The sequence below is a fragment of the Zalophus californianus genome, chromosome 13, assembly GCF_009762305.2.
Source record: "Zalophus californianus isolate mZalCal1 chromosome 13, mZalCal1.pri.v2, whole genome shotgun sequence".
Lineage (NCBI taxonomy): Eukaryota > Metazoa > Chordata > Mammalia > Carnivora > Otariidae > Zalophus > Zalophus californianus.
In genome coordinates, this window is record NC_045607.1 from 66,528,815 (window position 1) to 66,545,552 (window position 16,738).

The 16,738-nt window shown below is 42.9% G+C and overlaps 1 protein-coding gene across 6 annotated transcripts in view; it reads left to right on the forward strand.

Moving 5' to 3' along the window:
- Positions 1 to 16,738, forward strand: part of FANCC (FA complementation group C) — a 302,242-nt gene that overhangs the window by 250,471 nt on the left and 35,033 nt on the right. For all 6 annotated transcript variants that reach the window (XM_027616992.1, XM_027616991.1, XM_027616994.1 and 3 more), the window contains 2 exons: positions 4,302 to 4,458; positions 15,680 to 15,732. In XM_027616992.1, the coding sequence (XP_027472793.1) occupies positions 4,302 to 4,458; positions 15,680 to 15,732 (210 nt within the window). The remainder of the gene's footprint in view (positions 1 to 4,301; positions 4,459 to 15,679; positions 15,733 to 16,738) is intronic.

A 16,738-nucleotide genomic window follows, 5' to 3' on the forward strand; every position in this document is an offset into this window, starting at 1 on the left:
TTTATTTCAAAACCAACCTGGTACACTTTTAGAACATTTTACATAATATGTGTTGGTCTAGTCAAATTCTGTTATGCAAGTATATTAAGATCATATTGTTTTGGTGATTTCTTCATCACCAGTATTGATTATCAAGAGTTAAATTTTTGATGTTTTAGGACAAAATAGATTGTTCAACATGGGTTCATAAATATAATCACAGCAAATAAATGAGTATACTCTGAATAAAGGGTAATAAGATAATTGTTAACATACACATTTTTTATTTTTTATTTTTTTTAAAGATTTTACTTATTTATTTGACATGGGGAAGGGGGAGAGCAAGCACAAGCAGGGGGAGCAGCAGGCAGAGGGAGAAGCAGGCTCCCTGCTAAGCAAGGAGGCCGATGTGGGGCTCCATCCCAGGACTCCTGGGATCATGACCTGAGCCAAAGGCAGCCACTAATCGACTGAGCCACTGAGGCACCCAACATACACATTTTTTGAACTGTTTCTGAGACTAGAACAAAAATATTATGTACTTACTGACTTGAGTATATAATTTTGCAGATCTTATGTAAATTTTTAAGCAGTATTTTTTATTTCAGATACTTGATGGAACTACCATTTTACACTAGCTTCCTTTTTATATTTGTTCATGTTTATCTACTGCTCATTCTCAACAGCTCATACCTTTGTGCTGCCAGGCATCACTCAGCCACTGTGACCATTAGGTAAAAATCACACTTACTGCATATGGCTGCTCAGAGACCCTGGGAATGGTGTTGCATGAAGAACTCTCCCTGAAGTGAGAAACTTCTCTAATGACATACATAGTTATTTCATATGGATCCTGAAAAAAAAAAAAAGATGTGAATGCAGGTCAAAAGATGTCCCTGCTGTTTGGGAAGGGAGGAGCCACTGAGCAGCCAAGTTCCCTCCGCACCTCAGAGCGTCCCTGCCTCTTGGGGGCTTTCTGGTTCATGACAGGAGCTACACATACCCTCGCCCCTGTCCAGGGAAGTTCTCCTGTAGAAAGTTGGATGGAAACCTCTCCCAAGGGTCTGTTAATGTGACTAAAACTGGCTGACAGCCTAGACTTTGAAAAGACTTCTGCAAACACTGAAGGGAATGGACACAGGGTCCAGGCATCTTGCTTACCTAGGAAGGCCATCTGCTCACTCCTCTGGGCTGGGGCCCCTCTTCTGAGCAGCACCCTCCACTCTCCAGTCTACAAGTGGAGAAGCTAATAGATGACTTGAGGCATACAACTAGCTCCAGCATCAGACCTCCTGGGTTCAGTCATAGCTGTGAGTCCTTGGTCCCTCTCTGACCTCAGATGCCTTGTCTATAAAATAAGGGTCATTATGCTACCCGTTTTGTAGGATTAAAATACAAGTAAAATGCTTAGCATGGTTTCAGGTAAGCGATTAATAAATGGTGGCTACCAGTCCTTCAGCCTCTCTCCTCTGCATCTGACTCACCAGTCAGCCATACTGTTCTGCACACCACCAATCCTGTGCTGCCTTCTGCTGTTGCTCCCGTCACAGCTGTCCCTCTGAAGACCTGTCTGCAGTAATGGCCGCACTTCCACCTCCTCTCCTCATTGACTGCCCTGGGCTTCTGTCACTCTATCAAAACCATGTCCTTGGGGAGGTCACAAAGGGCCTGCCCAGTGTAATGCGTGTGGTTCTCTCCCCATGTCCTCAGTCTCAGCAGTGCTGGTCAGAGCCAGGCCTTCCTTCTTCCTTGGTGACGTTGTTCCCTGCTTGTGTGTCTCCTGCCTCCTCCATCTGCAACTCTCATCTTCGTCTGCCTGTTGGCACTGCTCAGGGCACAGACCTGGGCCCTCTTCTCTCCCCACGCAGACCTCTCTCCCTTGGAGTTCTGCACTCTCATGCCACTCCATGCTGGCTGATGGTTCCTTAATGGAGATCTTTAGCCCAGGCCTCTCCCCAGAGCTTCCAACTTGGATATTCAAGGACCTATTTTATCCCTCTTTTTGAGTGCGCCTCAGACATTCTAAATTCATACACCCAAACTGAGCTCTTAGTAAATCCTTCACAGATCTTATTTTTCCATCTTTCCATCCAGCTCAATTGCTCAAGAAACCTGAGCAGCCTTGATTCCTACCTCACCTTCACCGCCTCTCATCAAATTCATCGCCACTTCCTCTTGATGTTACTGCTGAAGTATGTGCCAGTACCGTACACTCCTCCACTGCTACCCGGGACACGCCAGCACCAGCCCCCCTGGGCTCCTGAGCTCCCCACACCCATTCTAGGCCCACACTCCGTTCTCCCTGCTGCAGCCGGACTGACCTTTGACTGCAAACCGCATCCTGGCACTCCTCTGTATAATGTCCTTTGGACCAGAATAATCACTGAATAGAATCCCAGAGCCTTACAGGCCACCTTACCTTCACTCTCTGGGGCTTCTCACTCCTTCTGACCTTGCTCTTCCCTGTCTCAGGACCATCATGGCTGCCATTCCCTCGGCTGAAGTGCCCTTCTGGCTACTCTTCACCTAGCTAATCTCAACTCAGCTGGAGAGGCCATCTTGACCACCCAGTCTCAATCGGGCCCCTTCTGTTACTCTCTTTTACCTCAGCCTGCCCTTTTCCTTCATTGCCTTTTTCTTAATCTAGTATGTGTATGTGTACCTCCCACTGGATCCCAAGTGGTAGGGGTACAGACTAGGTCTGTTTTGTTCCCACTTGTTTGGCCTGCACCTGGCACTTTGAATGCCTTACAGGAAGTGCTCTTCTTCCTTGCATGGATGCCCACCAGCTCCTTGCCATCCAGGATGATAGGGGAGGGGGCATGGGGCTTGCAGCCCAAAGCACCAGTGGCACAAGAGAGGACATCCATAGCGTGGCCCCCAGATGGGCCAGGTGATGCAAGAGGGGGGGCACCGTGGCAGTTCTTCTTTGCCAGGTGTGGGGAGGTGAGGGAAGGGGGTCCTGCAAGACTTCCCAGAAGAGTTGAAGCTCAGGGTGAGAACGTGAGATGAGAAGGAGGGTCAGAGGGGGGCCTCCGTCCTGCCCTTTGTCCTGTACTCTGCCTGCTTCTGTGAGTCCTTCCGACTCTTCAGCTTTGTCTGGCCTTGCCCCAGAGTTAATCCAGGACAGAGGTCTACAAGGAGGTACACTGAGGGAGAAGAAAAAAGAGAAATCATGAGAAATTGCACTGTGACTCTGCCTATTCATTTCCTGCCCCTGCACCCATGCTCTGGGCTTCACACCAGCTCCTGCAGAGAAGTGGCCCAGAAGCCGTGGTGAAGGGAAAGCCCTGAAGGGGTTTGTGGCTAAGAGGGAGCCTTTGTGCCCTCAGCTTTTGTTTTTCTTAGTAAAGGCAGTAAACATCTTTGGCAGAACCTGGCAAGTAGTCTGATGTCTGTGATACCACAGGTGAAAGGAGGGAGGTCTTGGAAAAGCTGGGCTGAAAGGAGAAAGAGAAGTCTCCGCAGGCCAAAACAGGCCCAGTGTTCACAGGGAGGAGCCACCAGTGGCTCAGAATTAGGTGTCCCTTCATGCTCCCTCCCAGGAGAGGAGGGAGAACCCCTGACTCACTGACCTGACTCAGGAGGAACCTCCACATACATTCTCCTGTGGAAACATAGCTTCACAAACTATTTGGGGCCCATAGAGCACCATGGTAGGGATCAGCTATGGATCTACCAGGCCATTACCACCATTTTTGAAATGATTACTAAAGGAAAATATTTTTTAACTTTCAAGCGACAGATTCACAAATACAGCCACTGAATATCCACTAGATGTCAAGCATTGTGCTAATCTCTGCACATGTATTACTACATTTGATCCTTCTCAGAGCACGGTGAGGGAGATAGGCCCACTCTACAGATGAGTATATTGAGGTTTAGAGTTTAAGTAACTTTCCCAAGGCCATTGAGTTAGTAGGTGGTGGCTCTGGTCTGATTACATACTTTAAATCCTTACGATGTACTTTCAAATATAACTTTTTAAATTCGGGACAGTATCAGTCAAGGCCTTTTTCCATCTTACTCTTTATCACTAATCTTTCCATCACTAACACTTCCGTCACTACTACTTGTTTTTCCTTTTGGAAGGCGTTTCTTTGGGCATTTCTCTGATATCTTGAGTTGAATTGGAAGCAGATTCACATTATTTTGCAAACGGACACTTGGTAAATATTCATTGATTACTGTAAATAACTGCTCTATGACCATGATGAAAAGAAGAGTCACAAACTGGACTCATTACTGCATTTTGATCTGTCTCAATCTTATTTTCTTAGTAACCCATTTCTGTTTAAAATTTTGTTTATTCTTGCTGAAAGGAAGAAGATTTCTCTCCCCATATCAGCTGTAGTCTGCCTCTGGCTTCGGCACCTTCCCAGCCTTGAAAAAGCAACACTGCATCTTTTTGATAAGCTAATCTCCAGTCAGAGAAATTTCCTGAGAAGGATCGAATGCTTTTTGAAAGATTCATTGCTGGTACGTGCTGGGCTTTGATGAGGAGAAAAGTCCTTAAAGAGGATGCTGGGTATCCTCTCTTTTTGTCAAAGCAAGGGGAAATGTAAACGAGAGCAGTTGGCACCTTTTAAAATAATCATATGTCTGCATTTTGTTATAGAAATACCCAGCTTAGGGGGCTTTTCTGCATAGTTGGAGCGTGTCTTGAAAATGGGGAGAGGTGTGAGATTTACTGGATCAGTGCACCTTATAGTGCACACTCACGAGAACTAATACTAAGGCACACTGTTTTAAAACTATTTCTTATTTCCACATGAAAAGTAAGTTTAAAAAAATGAAGACCTTACAAATGAGAGGAGGTATAAAACAAAATCCTGGAAGAAAGGTTAAAACAATAAAAACAACTAAGAATTCTGTAAGTTTTCTTTTGGTGTAAGCCTTCTAGCCTTGAACCCTCCCTCCATGTGGTGACTCGCCTGCCCTTCCTTGTACTTGGGACCTCTCAGGCCTGGGAATTTGGGGGCTCAGTGGGCCAAATGGACTGGCTTCATTACCTAAACCAGGGTCAGATGGCAGGACTCACAGGCAGTTCTCAGAACCTGACCGGTAGGGGTGTTTTCCCTTCGTGGGAGGCAATTCTGTGGAATTTATGTGCATTTTTTAAGAGTGGGAATAAAGACCAATGCACCCTGAAAAAACAAGCCAAAAACTACAGGAGGTGCCGTGCTCCCTGGGCATCTGTTTTACGAGAACCTCAGTGGTTTCTAACATGTTTTCTCATTAGCTTTTGTAACCTGGGGAACATAGGGCACAGAGATTTTCTTCCTATTGTACCGGTGGAGAAAATTAGTTCAGAGATGCTGAACGGTCAGATCTTTAGTTGGGGGCTAAGAAAAGTGGGCAGGAGAGAGTGTTCACCTCCCCACTTGAGCTGAGACTTGGAAAGGGGGGAACTCTGAGGTTGGCTGAGTTGACACAACGCCCACCTCCCAGACACCTTCTGTTTTTTTTTAATTCGGTTGGAACTTCCTGTTTCCATTCTCTTTCATATTGGAGGCTGTGTTAGGGAATCCTGATTGAATCAGTTGCCTTCTTCCTCTGTCCCATTGTTCCTTTTAGGTCCCCATCAGCCTTCTCCCTTACTCCACAGGCTCTTGTCCGCCTTCACGTTCTGGGGCCTCCCAGGCAGCTGCGCATGGTGCTGCAGTCACCAGGAGCCGTGAACCTGTAAGCTAAGTGGCACAAATTGAACCCAGCTGGTCTGGAAGTTTACAGTGTTTGACAGGAAAAAAGGAAGGGAAGAAGATAGATACAAAAGAGTGAGCAAGCACAAGAGGTTTTTTGTTTTTAGGAAAATTACTACTTTGACCTCACCATTCAAAAGAGTTGCATAGTAAGGTGAGAAATAAGAATGCACCTTACATAAAAATAGCTACAGTAAAATTCAAAATGAACAAAGGCTTTTAGAAGTCCCTGGCAGCCCATTCCAAACATTACCCTTAGTATCAGGTACATCTCTATTTCTAACTTAAATGTATACGGTATAATTTAATTTTCCCTAGTCCTTTCTCAGGGACAAAATAACAGTAACTGAGTTATTTCCTTGCTTTTGGGGTCCTTATTAATTTTCTTTAGGTCTTGTCCCTATAGAGAAATTCCAGTTCCGTTGGCTTTTCTGAGTTGGTTTGATTCTGCAGCCTTTCTTTGGTCCTGTGGTTCTTCTCTGAACTTCCCCCATGTCCTTTTTACCTGTAGCCCTCTGGCTTGAGAGCGCTCCAGCGAGCACAGGATATCCCAGGATATGAGAGCCAGGAGGCATCACCCCCACTGAACACTGCACTACACAGCCTTCAGTCTCCAACTTTTATAGTTTAATGTCCCCCAGGCAGACAGCTTCGAAGTCCGTTGATCTACAGAAGTACTTATCAGGCTCATGTGTGTAGGGATTCGGAGCTTCCATTATGGTTAAAGGAGGATTCCAGAGGGTGTTATTTGGTTTAATTTATTGTGGCACTGGCAGGATATGACCTCTCTATGCCTTATGGTTCAAGAAGGTAATTAGAGTACAGAGCTGCAAGCCTCTGATTGGCGTGGGCCGCTCTCCTCAGGCATCCTGGGTCTACAGTGCCAGAAAACACGGCAGGCTGTAATATGCCTGTGACGTGACTCAGTGATTACAAGGGTAACCTGAAGAGCCTGCTTCCTAATTGCATCATCTGATTCATTTATCGCAGCGCAGTATCTTGGTGCAGTGACAAGGCCGAGCAGAAGTATCAGAGAGATCTCGAAGACTCAGATAGCAGGGGCCTGCTGTGTTTTCCTCCAGAAGAAACTTGATGCCTATTACATTAGAGTTGGATTCTGAGAGTAATTAAAGTGTGATGGTCTACGTAACTTGTATTTTATATGGAGCACTGTTAATTATGTTTCCATCTCTTGGGACTGTCCAGAAATAGCCCTGGAAATTCTATAGTTACAAGATGTTGCAAAAACAAAAGATAAAAGTGTGGTACAGGTTGTACAAAGGGAAATGACCTCCCCAAATGTGCTTTGGTCTTTCGGGGACTTGAAAGCCTGGTATTTTCTTTTCTTTCTCTTCTTCTTTTTTTTTTTTTTTAAGATTTTATTTATTTGAGAGAGAGAAAGCACATGAGAGGGGGGGAGGTTCAGAGGGAGAAGCAGACTCCCTGCCGAGCAGGGAGCCCGATGCGGGACTCGATCCAGGGACTCCAAGATCATGACCTGAGCCGAAGGCAGTCGCTTAACCAACTGAGCCACCCAGGCGCCCTGTAGTTTTTTTTTTTTAATTTAAAATTTTTATTTTAATTCCAGGTAGTTAACATACAGTATTATATTAGTTTCAGGTGTACAACATAGTGATACAACACTTCCATACATCACCTGGTGCTCATCATGATAAGTGTTCTCTTAGTCTCCATCACCTGTTTCACCCCTTCCCACACCCACCTCCCCTCTTGTAACATCAGTTTGTTCTCTATAACTAAGAGTCTCTTTCTTGTTTTGTCTCTCTTTTTCCCTTTGCTCGTTTGTTGTTTCTTAAATTCCACGTGTGAGTGAATTTAAAAGGTATTTGTCTTTTTCTGACTGGCTTATATTGCTTAGCATTATACTCTCTAACTCCATCCATGTTGTTGCAAGCAGCAAGATTTCATTCTTTTTTAAGGCTGAATGATATTCCATTGTATGTAGATCCCACATTTTTATCCATTCATCAGTCAGTGAACACTTGGGCTGCTTCCTTATCTTGGCTATTGTAAATAATGCTGTTATAGACACAGGCGTGCATGTATCCCTTTGCATTAGTGCTCTTTTTTTAAAAAGATATTTATGTATGAAAAAAATATATAAGTAATCTACACCCAACATGGGGCTTGAACTCACAACCCCAAGGTCGAGAGTTGTACACCCCTCCAACTGGGCCAGCCAGGTGGCCCTTGAATTGGTGTTCTTGAATACCCAGTAGTGTGATTGCTGTAGCATAAGGTTGTTCTATTTTTAACTTTTTGAGGAACCTCCATACTGTTTTCCAGAGTGGCTGCACCAGTTTTCATTCCCACCAACCGTGCACAAGGGTTCCTTTTTCTCCACAACCTCGCCAACACCTTTTGTTTCTTGCGTTGTTGATTGGACCATTATTACAGGTGTGAGGTGATATCTCATTGTGGTTTTGATTTGCATTTCCCTGATGATGAGTGATGATAAACATCTTTTCATGTGTCTTTTGCCCATCTGGATGTCATCTTTGGAGAAATGTCTGTTCATGTCTTCTGCCCATCTTAATTAGATTATTTGGTTTTGGGGGTATTGAGTTTAATAAGTTCTTTATTTATTTTGGATACTAACCCTGTATTGGATATGGCATTGGCAAATATCTTCTTCCATTCCATAGGTTGCCTTTTCATTTTCGTTTTGTTCACTGTTCCTTTTGCTGTGCAGAAGCTTTCTATATTGATGTAGTCCCAATAGTTTATTTTTGCTTTCATTTTCCTTGCCTCAGGAGACATATCTGGAAAGAAGTTTCATATCTAGAAAGAAGTTGCTACGGTCGATGTAAAAAAAAGTTATTGCCTGTGTTCTCTTCTAGAATTTTTATGGTTTCAGGTTTCACGTTTAGGTCTTTAATCAATTTTGAATTTATTTTTGTGGATCGTGTAAGAAAGTGGTCCTCTTTCATTCTTTTGCATGTTGCTGTCCTGGTTTCCCAACACTATTTGTTGAAGAAACTTTTTCCCATTGGATATTCTTTCCTGCCTTGTTGAAGATTAATTAACCGTATAATTGTGGGGTTTTTTTTTTCCTGGATTTTCTGGATTTTCAGTTCTGTTCCATTGATCTTTATGTCTCCTTTTGTGCCGGTACCATAGTGTTTTGATTACTAGAGCTTTGTAATATAGCTTGAAGTCTGGAATTGTGATGCCTCCAGCTTTGCTTTGCTTTTTTTTTTTTTCCAAGATTGCTTTGGCTTTTTGGGGTCTTCTGTGGTTCCATACAAATTTTAGAATTGTTTGTTCTAGCTCTGTGAAAAATGCTGTTGGTATTTTATAGGGATTGCATTAAATGTGTAGATTGTAAAGCCTGGTATTTTCTATTAAGACTAAGTAATAAGGCACCAATCTAATATTACCTGAATTCTAAAGGCACATATCTTTTTGGCTTCTAAAATAAAAACAAGGGATGCCTGGTTGGCTCAGTTAGTTAAACGTCTGCCTTCGGCGCAGGTCACAATCCCAGGGTACTGGGATTGAGTTCCACATTGGGCTCCCTGCTCAGTGGGGAGCCTGCTTCTCTCTCTGCCTGCTGCTCCCCCCAGCTTGTGTGCGTGTGCTCTCTCTCTCTGACAAATAAATAAAATCTTTAAAATAAAATAAAAACACGTTTTGAAACCTGCTTACTTTTGAGACTCACCCTTTGGCTTCCATGGGCTGAACTGCCCCCAAGTTCATGGCTCCCTGCCACAACTTGTGGCTCCTAAATAAATGACAGTATTAGCCTCAGTTTGTCATTTATTCTGCAGACTGAAACTTTTCAAAGCAGATAGTCTTGTGTTTCCCTTGACAGAACATACACTGCAAGATCGTAATCCATAGCTTCAGACCTGCCATAAAAACTGATGTCACCAAAGCAGTGAAAGCTTGCTAATTATGCAGGGTTTTTTTGACACTTTTTGGTTTCCCAAGACTGACCAGAATCAGAAGGATATTATGTTTTCTAGTTACAGTTCTGTCTGTGGAGCCCAGAAAGCTATTGTTTCTATTCCACAGTTGAATGAGAAGTGCTGGCTGGGTGGCACGGTGGCGCTGTGCTTGGCTGCCCTGCAGTATGCCCAGGCTGGGATGTACCCTGGTTCCCATGCCCTTTGATTTAGTCATTTGTTGGCTGACCCCGCATGCCGCCTGCCCCTCAGGCTGGGTCCAGAGAAGCTGCTTCCTCGCCTTCACCAATAGATTTGCTCAGGAAAGAGCCGAGAGAAGAGGGGGAAGGGAGATGGGGTGCATTTTGTTTTTGTTTATTCAAATTTTGAATCTATTCCCTCCTGAAAGTCTTTGTAGCTCAATTAAAATCATTTCTTTATCTTGTCAAGTATACCTCAGTAAAGCTGGGGAGGGGGTGGGAGAGGAATTATTTCTTAATCTAATAAGAGCTTAAGAATAAAAGCATGCAGATACCCCTGATGTGAGATAGGATGTGTTCTTGTCTTCATTCTCCAAAGAGCAATTGTAGCCACTTCAAAAAGAAAAACTTCCTTTACACAACATTCCAAACACAGTTCCCCTTTAATAAAAGATTATACTGAAGAATTAACTCCACATCCCAGATGATGTCAGTTTTCTGTGCTTGAATAACTTCTTACTAATGTTCTAGGGTTTTCTTTTTCTGCTTTTTCATTAGCAGTCCTTTAAGCATTTCTTTTTTTGAGCTCTTTAATGTGGTGCATGTAATTTAGCAGTGGTCGAATAGGAAAGTGTGGTGATGGCTTACACTTGCAAAAAGGTGAAGAATCTGCACCTGGGACAGTAGTTGCACCTCCCAGCATCGACCTCTGGGGGGCACCAGACACACACACCCCTTCCCCTGCTCCAGGCATCATCTCTGTAAAGAAGGAGGACCAGATGGCAAGTGCTGGGGATTCTTACTGTTGGGGATGCAGGACTTTGCAACCGACCAGTCAAATGAAGGGAGAGAGAAGAAACAAAAAACAAAGTGCAGTGTTCGACCTGGGGTTTCAGTGCCACTTAGTGACTGAGCCAAGAAGCAGCAGGATGCTGAGGGGCTATCTTCCTGCTCAAGCTGCACAAGCTCAGCTCACTGGACAGAAGCCACTGGGCAAGGCTAGAAAGAACTTCAGGTTTGGGGGTTCTTGTTCTTAATCCAGAGCTGACATCCCCTGCGTCTTAACGCTCTTGTAGAGTACAGGTAAATTTAAAATACAGAAGTACATTTGGTGGTTAAGTTGTTTTTCTTTTAAGCCCAGAAATGATACATTTATCACTAATTAAACAATAATTTCATTATGGAGTACTGAAAAAAAATGCTTGTAGTATAAACAACATCTGGTAAAGATTAAAAAGAAAGGGAATAATTTTTCCAGGCTCAAATTTGTTGAAAGAAACTTGAGTGTTTTGAAACAAAATAGGTCCTGAAATGCAAAAGGGTTATTTACAGTCTTATGTTTATAGCATTCTGAAAGCAGAAAAGAAGAAAATGGCATAATAAAACATACGTATTAATAAAGGTACTTTACACAATAGATATAAAGGTTTCATATAAGTCGGTATCGTAGAAACCAAATCGCTTTTGAACTCCATCAAAGAGTTTACTATTGGAATGAATCTTCTGGAGAATCCCTTTTTTATTTTTTTATTTTTTAAAAGATTTATTTATTTATTTGACAGAGAGAGACTCAGTGAGAGAGGGAACACGAGCAGGGGGAGTGGGAGAGGGAGAAGCAGGCTTCCCGCGGAGCAGGGAGCCCAACGCGGGGCTCGATCCCAGGACCCTGGGATTATGACCTGAGCCGAAGGCAGATGCTTAACGACTGAGCCACCCAGGCACCCCGAGAATCCCTTTCTTAAAAGAGGAAAGTTATTTTCTGGTAAATGTAGTCACCCTTTAATTATATACATATATCACCACAGGGGCTCCCGCCCGTCAGGGGTTTGGAGGAGTGGGCTGGGACTGCTGACTCCTGCGTACACTGCGCACACTGGAGGCCAAGCTTCTCATCAGCCATTTCTTCTTGAAGAGAATGACCGTTCCTGAGTAAAGTATTTAACTGTCTTAGAACAGACCACGAAAGAGAATCTGTTTCAGGCTTCCCAAGCTTCATCTTCTCTCTTACCTCCAATTTCCCTCTTTATTTTTTAGATAAAAATATCTGTGAAGGATGATAAATGGAAAAGGCTTGAGAACTTTTCTGTTTCCTCACTGCCCTTTTTTCTGTGAGGCATTCACTTTTGTCTGTAAACCCTTGAATCACAGTACAGTTTCCCTTTCTGGTTGGTAGTCTCTCTTCTCTTCCCCCGTTCCCCATACTCTATCGAGCACACACGAGGAATCAAAATGATAGAGAAGAGGAAAGATTTCATCCATGAGAATTCTGTTCTTCCATGTTCTCAGGCCTCTTTCAAGTGACAAGTGGCTTGTAATAATCCTTGATGAATTGTGATGAAAATAACAGATTAGGCATCAAGGGCAGAGAGTTTGCATGGATGTTATTTGTACAGTTGGCCTCTCCCTCACCTTTCCCCCACAACCAACAGGCCGAGAGCACACGGCCACTGCGCATTTCTTCTGTGTTGACTCTGTCTTGCCTTGTTTTGTTGAGGGATGGGAATGGGCTGTCCTAGGCAGAGAGGAGATAAACGATGCATTTCTGGGTAGCTGTGGGAGACAGGAAGGGGATGCACACCCAACAGAACAATCTGGTCCATAAGAAAAGGAAGCCAGAGTCCGAAGCTCTCCATCATCATCTTCTGTTCATCCTCATTCAGTGAAAGGATTGAGGGTGGTGTGAGGGGAGGGAAGAAGGCAAAACGTGTGTTATTGATGGCCTCTTGGTGACATAGTTTCCCTAGACTTGAAATAATCTGTACATGGAAATCGTTAGGCCAGATGGAGAAGAGCAGAGCTTGAGAAGGAACAGATTTTGGTAGGATGGAGAAAAACAAACAGATGGAACCCAAGAAAATTTTTCTTTCCCTCATCTTTACAGGAAAGATAATCGCCCAGATTGCAGGACTTTAGAGCTAGGGTTCGAGGCTCTGGGTTGCAGGGTGGCCTGTGGTTGGTTACTGTAGGGTCCCATTCTACAAATAAAACAGGGCACAGAGGGGTTAAATGTCTGGCTCTTCCCTCACAAGGATGCTGTAAAGATTTAGGGGAGGGAAATTTATGGCTTCCAAAGAAGCATAAATTAAGACTTTAATTCTATTTGGAGGATTCTCTTGATAAGAAAAGCAGCTTAAATTTGCTTTTGTGATTTGATGTCACTGGGACACATGCCTGGCCTGTGACCACTCCAGGCTTCATGAGGGGACTCACTGACCCTGAAATTATGTGCTCGGGAAGTGTAAAGAGTCTTATTTGAAAAACCATCAGTAAAAGCTTCAGATGAGAAAGAGCTGTTCACAGCTCTGGGGCAGCAAGGAAGACTGGTTTTTAAATCAAAATCTCTGCCACTGCTGTTTCAGCAAGGTTCTCCTGCCTCCTGGCATCTTATCTGTTGTAAAAGCTAAAATGGGTTGTAGAAGCAGGCTGAGAGCAAATAAAAGTCTGAAATATTTAGATGGAAATCTAAGCAGAGAGTCCAGTGGCATGGAGAGAGCAGGTGGTTCTACACATTCTGGAGACATTTAAAACATTGGATTGAGTGGTTTTGATAGAAAACACTGCATAAAATAGAGTATGTCCAAACTCTAGTCCTCTCTTAACAAACTAAGAACATTCTTGCTTGTCCCCCTTTATTTTCATGGCAGCCTGTTCTACCCATTGGATTATCTTTTCATTGGCGATTTAGAAATCTCTCCCTGTAATTAGTATTTTTTTAAAAATTTTATTTATTTATTTGAGAGAGAGAGCACAAGCAGCGTGAGGGGCAGAGGGAGAAGCAGATACCCTGCTGAGCAGGGAGCCCCATGCAGGGCTTGATCCCGGGACTCCAGGATCATGACCTGAGCCGAAGGCAGACGCTTAACCGACTGAGCCACCCAGGCGCCCCCCTGTAAATAGTACTGAATGATTTTCTGCTAGCATCAAATTTACATTGTGGCTCTGGATTAGTTAGACCATTTGGATCAAAAGGAATGGTTCTATTTTACCATTTCCAATTTTGGTTTTCTCTCAGTGCATTTTCAGGCTCTGTATGTCTGTCTGCTTGTAGGCATGTGACACAAACACTTATTCAGGCATATTGTACATCTATGAAAGTTTGAAAAATTTTTGGCAAATCTGATGAATCACTGTAAAACACATAGTTCGCTTTTCTCTTGTTTGATTTTTCCATTATGAATATGTAGAAAGGTTTATGGTATTTTCTGGGCATTTATCCAGTGACCTCTTAATAACTGTTATTATTTACAGTGGGTCCGAGACACAGGGAGATTAACTGACTTGCCTGAGATCAAAGCCAAGAAATAATTTGCCTCCCTTCTGTTGAACCATGGTCCTGCCAGATTATTTCTTGAGTACATAATGAATTTAACTATGAGAATTTTTAGTTGGTTTCTTTTAGATAAAAATTCACATCAATGAAGGATTAGGGAATGTGGGTTACTCTCCTTAAAGAGTAGCAATTTGTAACTTGCAAAGCACAAATCTTTCTCTTCCAGTAATTAAAAGGAAATCTTCCCATCCTTTCAACAAGTGGCAGTGTTCTTGCCTGGAGCGGGCTGTGACAGCCTGTAGTGGCAGTATGTGAACACTAGATGGCACCCGTTCAATGTTACAATTCAAAAGGCCAGCGCAGACTGGAAAGTGGAAAAGAAAATCTATGGAGATAGGCTCCGTTCTTTCTTCAGCATGCCCCAGAAAACTTGTGAGGCAAAGCATGTCCTTTCTTCTTCTTTTCTTGTTGAGGGGCTATGAAAAAATGTTTACAGGAGCTGGTCATAGCAAGTGCAATAGGACTCAAAGAAATGTCCCTTGTAGAGCTTAATCCACTCACATTTGGATGCTACTGTAAAATCTGTTTCAGAACACAAATGGCATTTTCTTTTTTCTTTTTTTTTTTAAAGATTTTATTTATTTATTTATTTGTCAGAGAGACAGAGTGAAAGCACAAGTATGGAGAGCTGCAGACAGAGGAAGAAGCAGGTTCCCTGCTGAGGAGGGAGCCCAATGTGGGACTCAATCCCAGGACCCTGGGATCATGACCTGAGCTGAAGGTGGACACTTAACGACTGAGCCACCCAGGCATCCCACAAATGGCATTTTCATTTGGCTTAATATTATGCTTTGATCTCTGGCTGAGAAGATAGGCAACCTGGGTCAGGCCCACTGAAGCCCCACCTAGGCCATAGTTGGTCAACTTCTGCAGATTGAAATCATCAAAACCATCACAAAAATATTCACAGAATAAATCACTTTTCTTGTTCAGAATGATGGTATCTATATTTTATTTTCATTAGCCCCTTTTTCATCCTAAATAATTTCAGCTGTTAAATTCATAGTGCACTAAGATGTGATATTATTTAGTCCAGGATGGTAGTAGTCACTGTTTTCCTCAAATAATTCTAAATTACTATGTACTCATTGCCTAATAAGGAGGAATGAAAAGATAGCAGGCCCAGACCTGACCTTGGGGCACTTCTGGGCCATGGGGGGTCGTCAGACACACGGGCAGGTGTAAAACTAGCAACACAGGCAGGCTCTGCTTTTACTACAGCATGCTGGTGAAAGGTATTTTTAAATTTCCCATGATACTTACTGATTATTTCTCTGGATCATATTGGCCTGTTGGAGAAAATGTAGAACATACAGGAGTATAGAGGAAACAAAGCTTGCCCATAATCTCTTTGCTCCTAGAGAACCAGTTTGTGTTTGTAATGCAAGGCTTTTTCCATGCACCGAGTTGTTTTTTTTTTTTTCCCCTAACCTAAAGGGATATGCCCATTTTCCAGACACCAGCAGTTCTAGACAGCTCATCTCCCTGATAATAACCAGTCATATGTTATCAATGAAATGCTTCTGATATTTTACTTTCTTTTGGTCTCTTCCTTTACAGCCTGAAGCAGCCTGCCACCCTGCCATATTCAGAATTGTTGATGAAATGTTCAGGTAAATGATGTGCTATTTTTCTAATAATTGATCTAGAAAAGCCATTTTCCAAAAGCCATTTCCAAATTCTTCCAAAATTTTGTGGTAGTCTCTGGCTATACAATGGGGAAGTTAGTTTCTGATTCTGTCTTACCCTTCTGAGCTATTTGGTGAAACCTAAATATCAGTGTATATTAAAAGCCAATGCCTAAGAATTAAAAATAACTTTTTTAAACCATTTAAAATTCTAATTATAATGGTAGAAAGGCAAAATCAAATTAGATATCAAATCATTAACTGTTCATGTAGGATTTTTCTCAGCTCAAAATAAAGCATAGCAGTGTACTCCCTTCACCACATGAGGGCTGACCGATCTTTTTAAAGGAATTTAAAGCTAAGGAAAAACCGAGAAAAAGAAATAACTAATGCCATTCTTAAGAGAGCTGAAAGGCAAAATCAACTATACATGTTATCCTAAAACATTAATTTTACAAATATGAGTACTTCTTAGGAAGTTCATTGGATTCACAGATGAAGAGAGATGAGAGGCCACTGGATACCAGGTTGGGTCATGGCTGGCCGTTAGTGGGAGCTTGTTACCAAGGGAGAGTTTCCATCCTCTTTCCTGGGTGCTGGCGCTTACTCTCCCCACCTTCATCCCCCTTGCCCTCAGCAGTAGAGCCTCCAGGGCAGACAGTAACCCTGGGGAAAGGAATTTTTACAACAGCAAATAACCCAGTCCTTGAGTTGGTCTTAACATACTAATTTCAGGCTAAATAAATGAGCACAGGAGTAAGAATGATGTTTTTAGTTTAAAGCGAGCAAAGTTTGAGTTGATTTCTTTTGTTTCAACATATAGTTAGTTGTATGAAAATGCACAAAAACTAATCCAGGTGCAAGGCAGATTCTTCACAGATTCTTTCACCGCTTCTGTGGGTGGATTTGACCAAGGCACTTTACCCCCTTGGGCAGCTCTTTCTCCACTTGAAAAAGCAAAAGGTCTGTTGATTTTGCATGCCTGGGCATA